A 15138-nucleotide genomic window follows, 5' to 3' on the forward strand; every position below is an offset into this window, starting at 1 on the left:
AAATAGAGCATTTTGAAGACACACTCTGGACAAACAGCTCATTAGCATGAAAGCTACAGACACATAATACAGCATATTACCTGTAGGGCTTACTAAAAGCACTTTTAAACTGTCAAAATTCCAGCATGAAGGTTATATTTTGGCCAGCACACTTCTAATACACTATTGTGGGACCTCCACAACTAAAATAGTTGAAAAATAGATTTGTTGTTTTACCAGCGCGAGACCATATAGAACTATGATATGTCAGTCATAGAATCATCCACTGAATTTCTCCACTTGTGATGGATGTCTCATTGTGGATGCTTACCTCACAGCCGCTGATGTCCAGGTGGAGGTCGTTGATGTGAGGGTTGGATGTTAAGCCCATTAGGAGAGCCCTGTGGAGCCAGGAGGAAGAACCTGAGTACTGACATGATTTATCAACTTTGCTCAAAATATGTTATATATTGTTTGTAATTATGTTTACTATGTACATTGTTCGTTTTTTTAAAACAAATGGTAAATTTGCTAAAAATACATTTATAGTCCATAGCACCAGCCGTGATGAACTTGTTGTCGCGTCATTTCAGGAAGTGACATCAGTGGAGTAACACCTCTCAGCTAAAGCCGAACAAACAAACGCTTCTCGAGGTAGCTCGTGGACTTTGTTCGGTATATTTTTCATCAAAATAGTAGTCATGCCAAAATGTTGTTTTGCTGCTGGATGTTTACAGTATCCGAGTGATACGCTAAGTTTTTCTTTTCCAAAAGAGGAAGGTTCATGACAAATATGGACGAAATAAGTGCAGAGAAAGAGAGACAGATGGAAGCGCACCTGGAGTTCTTTTTTTGCAGTGTTCATTTCACTGATGACTGCTTTGAAGGAACACCTTTACAAGAAGCATTTGGCTTGAAAGTACTGTATAAACACATTTTGAAAAGAATGCTATTCCGCCCGCGGAACAGTACTGGCCAGTACACGGGGGAAAAAAAGAGAGGAACGGCCACTACGTCAAAGTTACCACAGAACAGAGTTAAATCATGTCTTGTTTACGTATTGTATTCTAAACATTATTTTACCATAGTGACAATGCTGCAAAGCATTATACATGTTATATAAACATCTTTTCATAGCGATATGTTGATGGTGCGGGGCGGCGGCAGTGACGAAATATGAAATAAATCAGGCTGTAAAGACCCCTTTATGCTCATTAATAAGCCGATTTAAAACAATAATTGAAGGATAAGCAACTCCAGAGTAATTTACACTTACCATTCTGTGTTTTAAAGGCAACCAATCTTCATCTTCATGTCTTAAGGCTAAGTCCATGTTCTGCAAGTTCTCTATTTCATCTCCAAATGTTTCTCCCTTCTTTTCTCCTCAAAAACTATTGACACAAATTTTCGCTGTAAACAATCTCTGTCTTGCACACCACTATGTTTGTGTAGTTGAGAGGTGTTACTCCGTTTATGTCACTTCCGGAAATTACGCTTTGCTGCAACGTGTTCGTCATGGCTGCCTATAAACGTAATTTTTGGCAAATTTATTGTTCGCTGTCAAAAAACAAACAATGTAGAACATAATAACAATCAGTACAGTATTCAACATATTTAAGAAAAGTTGATAAATCATGTCAGTGACCCTTTAAGTCTGCCTTTGTTGTGAGGATGCTGTTGTGTGTCACTTAATTAATAGTGGATTTTTTCTGCCAATGGTTCCCTGGCATTGCCTCAAGGCTCTTTGTGTTTATTGCCCTGATGTGCTGTGATGTTCTTGAAATCATTTCTCACCTCACAGAATCATAGAAAAGTGGAAATGGCGGCGTGTACCTGAGAACTTCTGGGGGCATCTTCATGGCGGCCAGGCTGACATGGGTGAGGCTGAAGGCGGAGCTGAAGAACTGACGGAATAACGGCAGCGTGTCTTTCGCTTTTCTGTCAAATGAAACAACAACAAAGACCTGTAAGAGGGAATAATGGAGGGAAATGGATGAGAGTGGCCATACGGGCGTTGTTGACATGCTGAGTGCAGAGAACACACACGGCATACAAAAGATGCAAAGACAGCCAATGAGTGAGGTCAAATGATGGCTGACGCTACTTAAATATTCATGCACGCTGAGAGCTCTTTAACCGCAGCCATAGGGAAAAAAAACACAATTACAGGGATTTTCACATTTATGATTCCCCATTAAAGCATTTTTGCATCCCCTCCAGTTATAAAATGTCATTTTTTAAACTGATATGCATTTGTTAACAATCAGGAAGGTTCGTCCCCAAAAACCCACCACTGACTCTGTTTAGGAATTTTTGTATTTATTTAAATATGTTTTTCCTCATTTAGTGCTCATGAGACATCTTTTTTCTGAACGAGAACTCTTGCCACGTTTTAATCTTGCAACACCCCTAATTATTAATGAGCTGCCGATACAAATGTGCCCTCCGATTGGCTGGCGACCAGTCCAGGTACCCTAACTCTCTTTTTTAAACCACTTTGCATTTTTTCTCAATCTGGAAGGTAAATCACAGCAAAATGAGGAGACAAGGACAGATGAAGTTCTCCCCAGGTTTAAGCCTTCAGTGCCCGGACCACCCTACCAACACGGGACTAACCTGTGGGAGAAGGAATTTTTGGAAAGATTCAGAAAGGCGAGATCAGCACAGCACCCCCTCAGAAGAGCCCCAAATAGCTGCGTAAGACAAGGGGGGGAAATGGTTAATCTGGTTCCACAGATGCATTTCTTTTGAAAGCACCGCCATGAAAGCCTTACTGAGTCCACAGAGCAATCTGTGCCTGACAGGTCCAAATGCACCAGGCAGTTGGGCTGCGACAGGAAGAGATACAAGCTCTGCAAACACAGAGAGACACAGTCATCATATGAAGACGGAAAAGTGCCTAAATTAAACACATTTCCTGCACTGCGCTTCCTCACTGAGGCATCATCACCAGACAGGACCCCAGGGTTCTTGCTCAGGTCCAGGTGCAGGAGTGAGTTGGAGTATTGGTCGCTGGAGTTCAGAGCCAGCGAGAGCGACATCAACCCTGAAGGTAATTAGTAGATTAGGGTAGATTAGTGGAATGACAAATTTACTAAACTCTCATCTAACCTGATGCATCCTTATCAGTGACATTTTGTACGGAAAAGGTGGAGCACAGGTTCTCTCGCCACCAAAGAAAATTGCCACAATTTGTATCAGAAAAACAACCAATATTATTTTTTCACATAAAAAAGGTGCACAAATTTGGAGATACAAGCTGTCCTACTACAGTTTTTTTGCCAAGATTTGCAACAACATCTACCAACAATTGCTTGGATTCTTTTTCCTGACCACTTGTTGCTAGTCAGATTTCATGGAGCGTCGTCCTTTGTGCATGAAAGAAAAAAAATGGCATATACCAGCCAGTCATGCCCACAAGGCTGCCAAACAGTACAGTAAACCCTCACCGCTTCAAATATTGCAGCTTCAGATTTGTCTACATATATTAATTAATTATAATTTAAAAAGAATTAATAATATAAATAATTTATTATGCTGTTTTGAGGTTGAGTAGGGCCTATTATTAGTAAAAAAAATACATATTTAAGCACATATGACATATTTACAAGCATAAAAATAAACTAAGATACAAAACGTATTCAGACGACGCATTCAAAAACATTGTGATGATATGTAGTATTCTACACTGGTCACTAGGTGTCAGAATTGTAACTAATGTTCGGTGAGACACACAAGCACAATTGATCACCGGAACAACAGGCTACTGTAACCTACGCCAAGCTAAAACTTAACCCTGAACCCCCGACGTCACATCCTATCTGCTCCCCACTCAGCTCCCCTATTACCGGAACAAATTATTCCGTAAATAAAATACAAACAATATTTTCTCTTTTTATGTCTGTGAGTGTAATGGTGACTATAGGGGTGTTATTTCATGTGTAGAGGGCTCTAATAATGTTAAAAAAACATATTTAGAAGGTCGAAAACAGGTTTTGTAACAAAAAAATATTTCATTAATAAATAAGGAATCCTACTTCGGAAATTCACTTCTCACGATCTTGATAAACAAGGGTTTACTGTACTCCAAAAGCAGCACTACCTATAAGAATAATGGGCATTTTCTGAAAACAGTGAAAATGAATTCCTAATTTGCTGAATTACTGCTCAGTGTTACATATATAGTACATAAAGTCGTGAGGAAATTAGGATACCCCATGGTGGAACTTTTTTACTCTGCTTCTGAAGACAGTAATGGTAATAGTTTAATTAATCTAGAACATGTGCACAATTACAGTGGATCTCATCACATAACACAATTCACAATTCTGCATGTCCAAAAAGGAGTAGGAAGAAGCAAAGCTTATTTAATCCTCCCCCTCATCAGTTTCACATCAGTTGCAATACATTTGTTCAATGTACAACCGACCTTATCATGGTAAGAAATTGATAATAGCTGATGGAATAGTTGACAGAGACTCAGTTTGATGGTGAGTGAGTACAGACAATGTACCCACCGAAAATGAAGAGTTTGTAGTCAGTGCAAGACTGGTTAGACATTGCATTGTATGTGCACAGTGGTTCAGGTGTCTTCTTCCTTCTACTTTAAAAACATCAACTGCTTGTACTGTTTCTTGAAATCGCTCATTTTAGTGCATTGTTTGAGTTCCTTACTTGCGCTACTTAATTGCACACGAAAGGGTGAAAATGTGCCAAAACGTGTATGGGGTGCGGTGAACTGTCGGGTGGGGCGTGAGAGTCAGGGAGGACTTTCAATATTACTGCAGACCTGCCAACATGTATGAATTTGTCGTACTCAGCATGCAATCACTCAGCATGACCCTTGAATATGCTTGTATGCTTCACTGCTCTCCATTTTGTTGCATTTTGCTGGTTTCATGTCTGACAATGATGGCATGACAGAAAATAACTGAGAACTACTGCGTTAATGCAAGGGAGGACTTACCATTAGGCAAACACAAGTAATTGCCAAGGGCTCCGTGATTTCCAGGGCCCCCAAACGTCTCATAAAAAAGAATTGACTTTTAAATTCGATTTAAAGTACATATTACTATGAGTGGCAGCTGAGGATGCAGTAGTTTTAGATATGAAGCTGAGATTGATGCTTTTTATCACAAAGATGTGAGTATATTAAGACTTTGATTTGTTAGTAGATGATAAACATTAATATTTAAAATCGTTTTGGGGGGGTATATAAACATGGCTGTGTAACTGTTAACTGTAACAGATTTCAAGAGCTAGAAAAAAGTGGCCTAAATTACATACAAAATTAGTAAAAAATAAAATAAAAAAAGGATGCGGAGGGCCCCAATGACTAGGTTTGCCTTGGGCCTCGAAAATGAGTAAATACAGCCCTGCTTTAATGAATTCGCCCTCTAATCCTGTCCTATCCTTGTCAGCTGTGGCTTCCTCTTTCTGCTAATTTCCACATTTCATCCTTGATGGGTATGACACTGCAGGATATCACATAAAAACAGCGAAAGCGGCCTCTTGACAAACCTTTGGAGGTGAGCGAGGTCTTGGAGAGGTTGAGGAGACGAAGACCCTTGCTGAGGCGACACATCTGCTGGATTAGGTTGGCCATGCCTGCAACCAGAAGGAGAGAGGACATTTATACAGCATGTCTGATAAGTGTTGCCTCCTGTTCAGCCAGTCACACATTAACACCCACAGTCACAGTCACACACTGGTAGCGACAAGAGGCCGTCATGCGTGGTGACAGTCAGTTCATCAGGCGCATTTAGCATTTGATTGTTTTGATAACGGACGCTAGCACCTCCTTGTAGTGACAGTCCAGCAAAGAGCCTATTGCTTTTTCAAACACTTCTTTCTTATCGTACACTGCAAATGTAAAAACGATGATGTGATTGGTTACTTCCACCTCCCTACCTTGGTTGTCCAGAGAATTGTGGGACAGGTTGAGCGAATGGATGACAGAGGCGGGGTTCTCAGAGAGAGCAGCCGACATCTTCTGTGGGAAGTCTCTGCAGAGGCCAACAAATTTAGGGTCTCACTCAATGCAAGACAGTCACACCTTTAGTGCCTATTATAAGGCGAGACAATTACACTTTCCTGGATTTTTGTATTCCGAATGTGACTACACCCAAATCAGACCCGGCTGGCCCATGAGGTAATAAAGTGGAACCTCGGTTCTAGAAGGTCCGACTCAAACCGAAACGGACTCTAACCAAATCAAGTTTTCCAATAAGAAATAATGTAAATCCAATTAATCCCTTTCGGAATCCCCAAAATCATAACACAAAACACTTTTTTTTATAGGTTCAGATGTAGAAAACGATTTGTAAACCATATAAATGACGAATGAAAGGGATAAATGAACATTTAACATCATTTTTACCTCGACTGAAGACGTGATTGTTGACAAAGATGGGTATGAGGCGAGATCCACAACGACACCGCCTTCGTCTTTTGCTAATGAGTTATTTTTTGAATTCCAAAGGGTTTCCCACCTTTGTTATCAAATACTGGCTCTTGCAACTTTCTCTTGCTCCATTGTGGGTTATTCTGCAGCCGTGATCAATTGTTGAGTCGTAACTGTGTTAGTTAGCAAAGAACTACAGAGTCAACCGCCAGTGACGTCATAGACGGGCAACGAAGCTGGGGGACGGAAAGTTTGGACAGTTTGAACTCACGCAGTGTATTAATAACACAACCAGATGTACGCCATATTGTATGCTAACCGGGAAATATACACAAACCGAGGCAACATTTTTACATAAAAACAGAAAATCCACTAACTGGGGTGTACACTAACTGAGGTTCCACTATACAGTTGAAACTGATTTTTTTTCTTTAATTTTCTCAAGCTGCTGCCTATGACTCTCTCTACCCCTGGGTGTTCCAATTTAGCGCTGACCTCTACCCTGGGTCCACTGAGTCCACTATGCTGCCTGTGCTATTATTTCTTTTGCAAATACACCACATGGTGGTGTTGTTATTAAACCGAAAAGTTGGATTGACTTGAAATTTCTCACACAGCTCTTCAAACACCCGCTGGAACTTTAGGGTATTTAGCCATTTTACAGGACTGACAAGCACATGTGTGTAGAACTTAAGCAAGATTGGTTGAAAAACACAGGCCCCCTTTAGCAAAATGTCTTTTCAGGGGCACGGGCGCGGCTTAGTATCCATCTGGCTTTCCATTCAAGCTCTTCCAAAGTTTTATGTGCTAAATATTTGCAGTTCAACTTGAGATCACTTTGATGTAGAGCCCCTCTGGTTTAACAAAAAAAAAAAAAAAAAAAAAAAGATTTTCAAGCTTACGATTTTAACCCGGCGTTCTCCAGTGTGATCTCCTCCAGGCTGGATGATTTGCTCACTGTGTGCAGGACCTGTTCCATGACCTCTGACCCCTAACACCAGTCAACACATAACAACACGTCAGTTTCCCTGAAACAAAGAGGTGTAAGATAGCTGCCACTTACCAATCGTAGATCTTTGCAGTACAGCTTAGTGAACCACGTGTTGTACGCCACCGAAGCTACGATCACCGCCAAATCCCTGCCGACGACAAACATCAGATAAACCCAGCGGCACCTTTCGGAAGTACTGTAGCTCCCCACCTATTCGCAGACTTCTTTTCTCTGCTTTAAATTGTAAATAATGATTATTTTTTTAATGGTAACTTAATTAGAAAGTGGTTTTATGGCTCTATCTGCAGGGGAAAAAAAGAGTACTGCATCCATGAATCCAGCACAGGGCATTGTCAATTCACTCAATACTTTCCAGCAGGAAGATGCTTTGACAAGACGTGATGTTGCGTAAGTGCACAAATACTGTACACTGTATGCCTATAATTGTTTGTTAATGTGTAAAAACTGAGGGATGTTCCGATCAGGGTTTTATGCTGCCGATTCCGATACTGATCATCCAGGACTGAAATCAGCAGGATCAATTATACATTAATTATACATTTTTCAATTTATTTATAATGACTGCTGTTGGCCAGGGGTGCCGTATAAACGAGAAAAGTCAGGACAATCCCAAAGTCCCTTGACTGCCAGGGGGCCCAAAAATAGATAATTACTAATCAAATTAGTAATTAATTAATAAAGGTGGTGCAACGTGATTTTTTTTCCATTGGACCCAAAATTCCTGGCTGCACTGCTGCTACTAGCTATATGATATGAAAAAAAGAACCATAAAATCACCTTAATAAAAACATATTTTACTTACTTTTTCAAGTAACCATATATCACTAGTGAAACAGAGGACGAGACGGCTTCTTTAAGGGGACTTTAGATGTGAGAGTACATTGGTGGAGCTCTAGCAGGACTTCCAGGTAAGTGAGAGAGTAGTCGGAGACCCAGTGTCTTCTACCGCTGAGAAAGGCTGGTCATCTCTTCCGATTAATTCAATTATTTTTCGAGTTATTTGCTTAGCCTTCTGACTGTCACCCACATACGGGCGGGTGTTGTCCACCGTTTTGGCTGCGTTAGCTGCCGTTTGACAGATGATCACATCGTGAGCCTTGAAAACTCACCATACTCCGTCAAGTGTTCTTCAAATGCCGTATTCAGCTTTTTAACGTGCTACCCCCGCAAAATAGTTTTTGTGGCAGGTGTTGTCAGTTAAGTTCCACACGGCAGAAATTACAGTATTGTTTTTGTTTTTGTTCTGCGCAGTGTGAAGGAATGTGGGAGGACGATGCTGCCAAAGACGTTAGATAGGGCAAGCCACTAGACTGCATGCAGGGGTTGCACTAGGCTGCAACAGTACGAGCCATAGATCGGCATTTGTCATCGGCATCGAAAGGCATTTATTGGCGTATGCCGATCACGTGATTTTTCATGGAAATCGGCTGGTACTGATCGGTGGCCAATCGATCAGAGCATCCCTTGTAAAAAATCTTTCAAAATGTGTTAAGTGTGAGAGCCATATTATAAGGTTGAGAGTATCAAAAATGGGCATTTTTAGTATTTTTCATGTTTGCTGGGTAGTGTTTTTTTCTTGGAAGATCACCCCTGTAGATAGCAGCGATTTACTGTAGCAGTTTCTGATTTTGTTTTTGCAGTTTTTCTACAGTCTTACCTGCTTTCCAGGTGGCTGAAGTCCATCAGGTTAAACTCTCGGTTGTCTTGGGAGTGGTAGATGGTGTCCACGTCCTAGAGGGCGACATCAGCCATGAGCCCGTGGGGAGTCGTGCGGCATTCCAAAATACCTCAAGAGAGACGCAACTCTTACCCACTGCACTTCCTCCTTGCAACTGATGCTATTGTAGTCGCACAATGCGGCGTACGTCTCTGAAAAGCCTCCTGAGGGCGGCAACAAACGTATAATGCAAAAGAACGTCTGCGAGTGCGAGCAACAGTATCTGACAAAAGTTGACCCTCACATTCCATCAAACATTTTTATTAGAGTGTATCTCCTCAAGGGACAACATTATAGAAAGTAAACTTGGATACAGTTTACAGTAGTCTGTGTACAGCTTGTATATCAGTATCAAGCTGTAGTAAAATATTGGCTGAAATATGAAGGGTGTAATCACTTATGTGAGATACTGTAACTTCCTCTAATGTGTTTTTTATATGTTTAATATTTCCTTTACCGCACGCCCGCTGGGTTTCCACCGACGTCTCCGAACTGGGTGAATATTTCCTGCTGCCGTCCGAAAGGTCACTGTCTGAGTGGCAGATGGATGGGCTGCAAAAGGTAAGAAAACGCAAAAGAGGTAAGCTGTGAACTATTTCATTTAGTATTTCATTTTCATCTGGTGACGCTTACGCGAATACAGAGTTGTTGAATATTCGCGAGAGAGCGTAATTGATGTGGCTGACCACGTGGTTGAGGTGATCACGTGACTCGAACCTCAGGGAGCAGCTGGACTTGTCAGTGTCAATAATGACCTGCGCGGAACATGCAACAAACATACTGTACATTAGCTACACCTGTACAATATAATGAGATCCAATACAAGATTTGCATCAAAAATCCACAGTTTTCAAAGTGAATGAGTATTATCAATGAGAAGAGCTTTGACTGTAGTTTTGACATTTTGTTCCCTTTTATCCAGAATGAAATACTGGATCTGGTTAGAACTTTGCCGCCTGTTACCATATTAAAATCCTAACAAACATATTGTTTTGATGACACAGCCAATCAAAACTGTGCATTATTATCTTTTCAATGGCAGAATTTTGGATCCAGCTTTTGCATTGAATATTATTGGTGTACCTACTGTTGTATTGTGGGTATTGCTCATCTCTGGGGTTATCTTTATTCAACAAAGCAACAATTTGCAGGGGCCGGGCATGCATAGATACAAAACTCAATAATAATTTACCTGGTGTTCAGGGTGAGAATTCAAAGCTCGGATCTCCAAGAAGTTAAACGTGGACTCGATCTGTCATCAAATATTAAGTTAGATTCCAATAAAGACCAGTAATGTAAAAAAAAAATGCTTCCAACTGGAAAAAAAGTGTACCTTGACGGGAACCTTGGGCGCCAGGAAGTAGAGACGCCACGTGGTCAGCACCTATTGACAGACATATTGATAAACGGGGCAAAACAATTGCTCCTCAATCCTAAAGAAAACAGTCACGGGGTTTTAAAGGCTGTAATGGTAGTGAAAGGATGATCTGCACAATAACAATGACTGCACTCTTTCTTTCTTTCCATGTTCACATATTGATCCCACTAAAAGCCCTCAGGGTCGGCGATGTGTTGCCTGTCGTTTATAGATTCAGGCAAAAAAACTGTGGTTTGCTGTATCTTTCGCATTATATCTTCATCTTGTGACATCTGCAAAATGGCTGGTACATCGACACCATTTACACCAAGTACCACATCAGAAATGTTTTGCTGCATTCACTTGCCGTCGCAGTTTAGCACACCACTTGAGGTGATTTAACAATATTTCAAAGGAGAATTCGGTTTGAATTTCAGGAAATCTTTGGTGAATGCATTTGTATTTGTATGATTATTTAATACATATTGCATGTATATATTTCTATTTCTATTGTGTACAATTGTCCCTCGCTCCATGGCAGTTCAAACATTGCTCCCTCACTCCATTGTGGCTTTCCAAAAATTAATTAATTAATAAATGATCGCTTTTTCATGGTTGAATTTGACCTATAATTAGTAAAATAAAAATTGCAAATTTAAGCCAATGTTACGTATTCTTGGCCTGAATTAATAAAAATGAACTAAAGTACATTTAAAGGCAATACAAGTTGTTGATGAACTGTGGTCTGGCCACTAGGTGTCACTAGTAACACGCACCAGACTTGATTGCCAACGACAGGTTTTTATTATTTTATAGTTATTTATATAAACAAAACAATAATAGCATAATAACAATAGTCATCATCATTATCATAATAATAACATGGGCTACTGTTGTGGCCGTACTCCAGCTAAAACTCAATTCTGAATCCTCGGCGTCACTTCCTGTCCACACAACTGGAAAACATTTATTGAAACACACACAAGCACCAGTCATATTTATGTCTTAAATGGCTTATTTTCTCTGATTATATCTACTTTATAGGTTAATGTGAATGTAAAGACTATAGGGGTGTTATTTAATGTCTAGAGGGCTCTAATGATGTAAAAAATTATATTTAGCAAGTCATAAACAGGTTTTCTATGCTCTGACTATGAAAATATTCAGTTTATTAATATTAAATCTTACTTTGTGGAAATTCATTTAATCGTGATAAAGAAGGGATTACTGTACCACAGTATGGAGCCAAAGTTCGTATTACAGTTTGAGAATGATCTATACCAGGTTCTCAAATGGTCTCAACTTGGGACCCACATTTCCTAATAATCAATAAGTCGCAACCCACTTTTATGTAGGACAAACCAAGCAAATGTCATTTTTAAACATTATTACACATAATTACATATCCAAAGCACATTTTAAAATAACTTAATAAGGAACTTTTAAGGAAAAATGTACAAAATTGCACTAAATAAAACCATGAAAATCAGTTTACTTATTATTGTGCAATGAGTATGCAGTAGACCAATAAGGAAGATAAATAAAACATTTTACTGAAAAAAAATTCAGACAGTGGTTGTATATTACATATTTAAATGTAACTTTTGACTAGCTGTCTGCAACCCACCAAGAATGGAACCGCGACCCATTTTCGGGTCCAGACCCAACAGCTGAGAATCATTGATCTATACAGAAATGGTCTTGATTGCAATTCCCAACCCCAGTGCTGACAATCTCTTTACAAACAATTTGTTTACGACTTGGAAAGCTTCGAGGTTGAACATACATCCATTTTAATTTATGAGCTTTAAACACAGTAGTGTCCACAGTATGGCCTGCTGGCCATTTCCAGCCTGTAGCTTGTTTTTTATCGGCATACTGTCAAAATAAAATCAATTAATTATTAATGTATATTATTCGATTTTACACTAATCTGCTTTGTCACCTGTAACGCAAAGTAATTCAGATAGATTACCATCTATAGACGTGCATTGGATTGGTTTTAGCATCTTAAATGCAGTGTTTCCCAACATTTCATTGAGACAAGGCACATATTTTATATTAGAAAAATCTCATTGCACAGCACCATACAGAAATGTTGAATAGCAACAGGTGGATACACATTTTAATTATGTACCTTTTGCTGTCTGGCGGCATGTTACTATGCATCGCTGTCATAGCTAGACGAACAAACATATACATAAACACTAATAATTTTCTGAGCAAGTAAGTGAAATTGGATAATAATAACGCATAAAACATATCAAAGTACCGAAATTTCCCTGTATGCGGCCCTCTTTTAGTGGCACCTAATGGCATCCTGACTCTTCAATGGATTTGAATGAAAAACTGGAGAGGTTGTTTCTTTAAGTCTAAAAAACATGTTGGTTCTGATCAGTGGCAGCTACTGGCTCTTGAAACAAGGGAAGCTCATTGGGGCCTGACATCCATTTAATATGATTTTAGCAACGCTGGCTGCTGACGTTGCGGCTGGGCTGAATAGCAAAGTACTTCTCCCTCAACGGTGGTATGATTTAATGAACCAATGAACAAACAAAAGACAATAACATTGGGATTATGTCGTTTACAATGTAGTATGTACAAAGGGAGTACATAGCTGTAGAATTGAATAGCTGTGAAATAATTGCCTCCGGAACAATCTTCACGTCTGCCCTGACCGCTGAATCTGCGTGACTGTGTCACATGCGGGGGCAGGGGAAACTGCTCACGCCGCTCACTGCCATGGCTGCTGTCAGTCAAAATGAAGGGCCCGCTGCTCCGTAGACCCCCAGTGAAGCTCAGCTTCCCAATAACGTGACGTTTTTTGCTGTTTATCCAAATAAGGTCATGCTTCCTTGCTGTGAGCTTCCATGTGCTGATGCTCAGTGAAGATTTACCGTAGCATCTGTGCTACTGCCGAGGTAAGAGAGATCACGTCAGATAGCAAACTCACTCAATTGCAGATCAATGCTCAAAGTACTTGTTGTAGCATTCTCATTCTAGCACATCTTTATTGCAGTTTTAAGTAAACACATTTAAGTTTAAAAATGCATATTTGACCGATGATTTTATTAAATTTAAAGGAGAAATTTGTTTCTGATATACTGTACAGTAATCTGTCATTTATTACGATTGGTAAATGGTTCCAGACAAACCGTGATAAATGATTTTCCGCAATGTAGGACTCCTTATTTATAAATAGAATATTTTCGTAGTTAGAGCATAGAATGTATACAACCTTCTAAATACGGTTTTAACATTATTAGAGCCCTCAAGACATGAAATAACACCCCTCTAGTCACCTATACAGTCATATTACCCAATATAGCAGACATAATAACAGAAAATAAGCAATTTAAGACATAAATTAAAACTCATGCTTGTGTGTGTTGCTGCAAATGTGTTCTGGTGCAAGGGGAGCTGAGTGGAGGGGCGGACAGGAAGTGAACTTGGGGGTTCTGAGTTGAGTTTTAGCTTGGCGTGGGTTACGCCCACAATAGTAGACTGTATTTTTATTAGGGATTATTGTGCCTGTTTTCAAAATCAAATTCAAACCTGCCATAAAAGCCTGCTGTTCCCGTGATCAAGTCTGGTGCTTGTGTGTCTTACTGAACATTAGAATAACATTACTGACACCTAGTGACCAGTATAGAATACACTAGGTCCCCAACTTACGAACACCCGAGTAGCGAACGCTCGCGGATACGAACACAAGCCGACTGGTCTAAATTTTATTTGATTTTGCCTTGTAGTCAGTCGCTCAATCAGTATTTATACTGCTACTGTACATGCTTGACCAGTAGAGGGCACTGTGACACTGCTAATGCAGAATGAAAAGCTAAATTATACAACCCGGACAGAGCGTGTGATTAAAGTTCATGAAGTGTTAATAGGCCTGCTTAATTCTACACCACCCACAGACCACTACTCTTTTAGAAGAGTGTAACGAAGACGACGATTTGTCCTTTTTTCAATAACTCCTCCTCCAACTCCACCACAACGATGTATGCTCGACCACTCCTCTTCAAAGGTAAATAACATTTATCATTACGTATTATTATATCACTTTTATTATTGTTTTTTTCATTAATTATCCTCGTTTAATATTACTACTGCATCCAAACTCATATTTACATACATACGCATATACTGTATATGTATACACGTACATGAAGTACCTATATCATTGGTAATATTACCTTTTCCCCTACTTAAGAACAATTCAACATAAGAACGGTCGTCTGGAACCAATTGTGTTCGTAAGTTGGGGACTTAGTGTACTATATATCATCACCTCTCTGAATGCGTGTTCTGTATGCATTTATATTTGTATTTTAGTTTTTAGTCATTTTTATGCTTGGAAATGCTTAATTTAGGCAAAGAATATGCAACTTTTGTTTAAATATGCATAATTTTACTAATAATAGGCAACCAATTCAACCGTGAAATGGCATTAATTAATATATTTTTGAAAAACTGTGATAAAGTGAAGCCACAAAATTCGAAGCGCAAATTGGCGAGGGATTACTGTATTTAGAAAAGGACAACGATGTGGCACAGCGCCTATGTAGGTGTTGAGTATTGCTGTGGTGTGTTGTGATTTAGAAACCAGCATTCTTCCGCATTTTTTTAGCTTATTCATAGAGCGGCTTACCAAGTTTGTTTGTTTT

General features: G+C 39.6%; 1 protein-coding gene across 3 annotated transcripts in view; it reads right to left on the reverse strand.

Moving 5' to 3' along the window:
- Positions 1-15138, reverse strand: part of LOC129188654 (capping protein, Arp2/3 and myosin-I linker protein 3-like) — a 40221-nt gene that overhangs the window by 21310 nt on the left and 3773 nt on the right. For 2 of the 3 annotated variants that reach the window (XM_054789495.1, XM_054789494.1), the window contains exons 3-17: positions 10445-10495; positions 10304-10363; positions 9745-9866; positions 9569-9663; positions 9205-9275; positions 9052-9125; positions 7446-7521; positions 7285-7373; positions 5890-5984; positions 5500-5586; positions 2916-3025; positions 2754-2831; positions 2596-2672; positions 1813-1917; positions 311-380 (exon numbers count right to left, since the gene is read on the reverse strand). In XM_054789495.1, the coding sequence (XP_054645470.1) occupies positions 311-380; positions 1813-1917; positions 2596-2672; positions 2754-2831; positions 2916-3025; positions 5500-5586; positions 5890-5984; positions 7285-7373; positions 7446-7521; positions 9052-9125; positions 9205-9275; positions 9569-9663; positions 9745-9866; positions 10304-10363; positions 10445-10495 (1260 nt within the window). Of the gene's footprint in view, positions 1-310; positions 381-1812; positions 1918-2595; positions 2673-2753; positions 2832-2915; positions 3026-5499; positions 5587-5889; positions 5985-7284; positions 7374-7445; positions 7522-9051; positions 9126-9204; positions 9276-9568; positions 9664-9744; positions 9867-10303; positions 10364-10444; positions 10496-15138 lie in introns of those variants that run through there. The other variant, XM_054789496.1, reaches the window with a different exon arrangement.

This window comes from Dunckerocampus dactyliophorus, chromosome 10, assembly GCF_027744805.1.
Source record: "Dunckerocampus dactyliophorus isolate RoL2022-P2 chromosome 10, RoL_Ddac_1.1, whole genome shotgun sequence".
Taxonomy (NCBI): Eukaryota; Metazoa; Chordata; class Actinopteri; order Syngnathiformes; family Syngnathidae; genus Dunckerocampus; species Dunckerocampus dactyliophorus.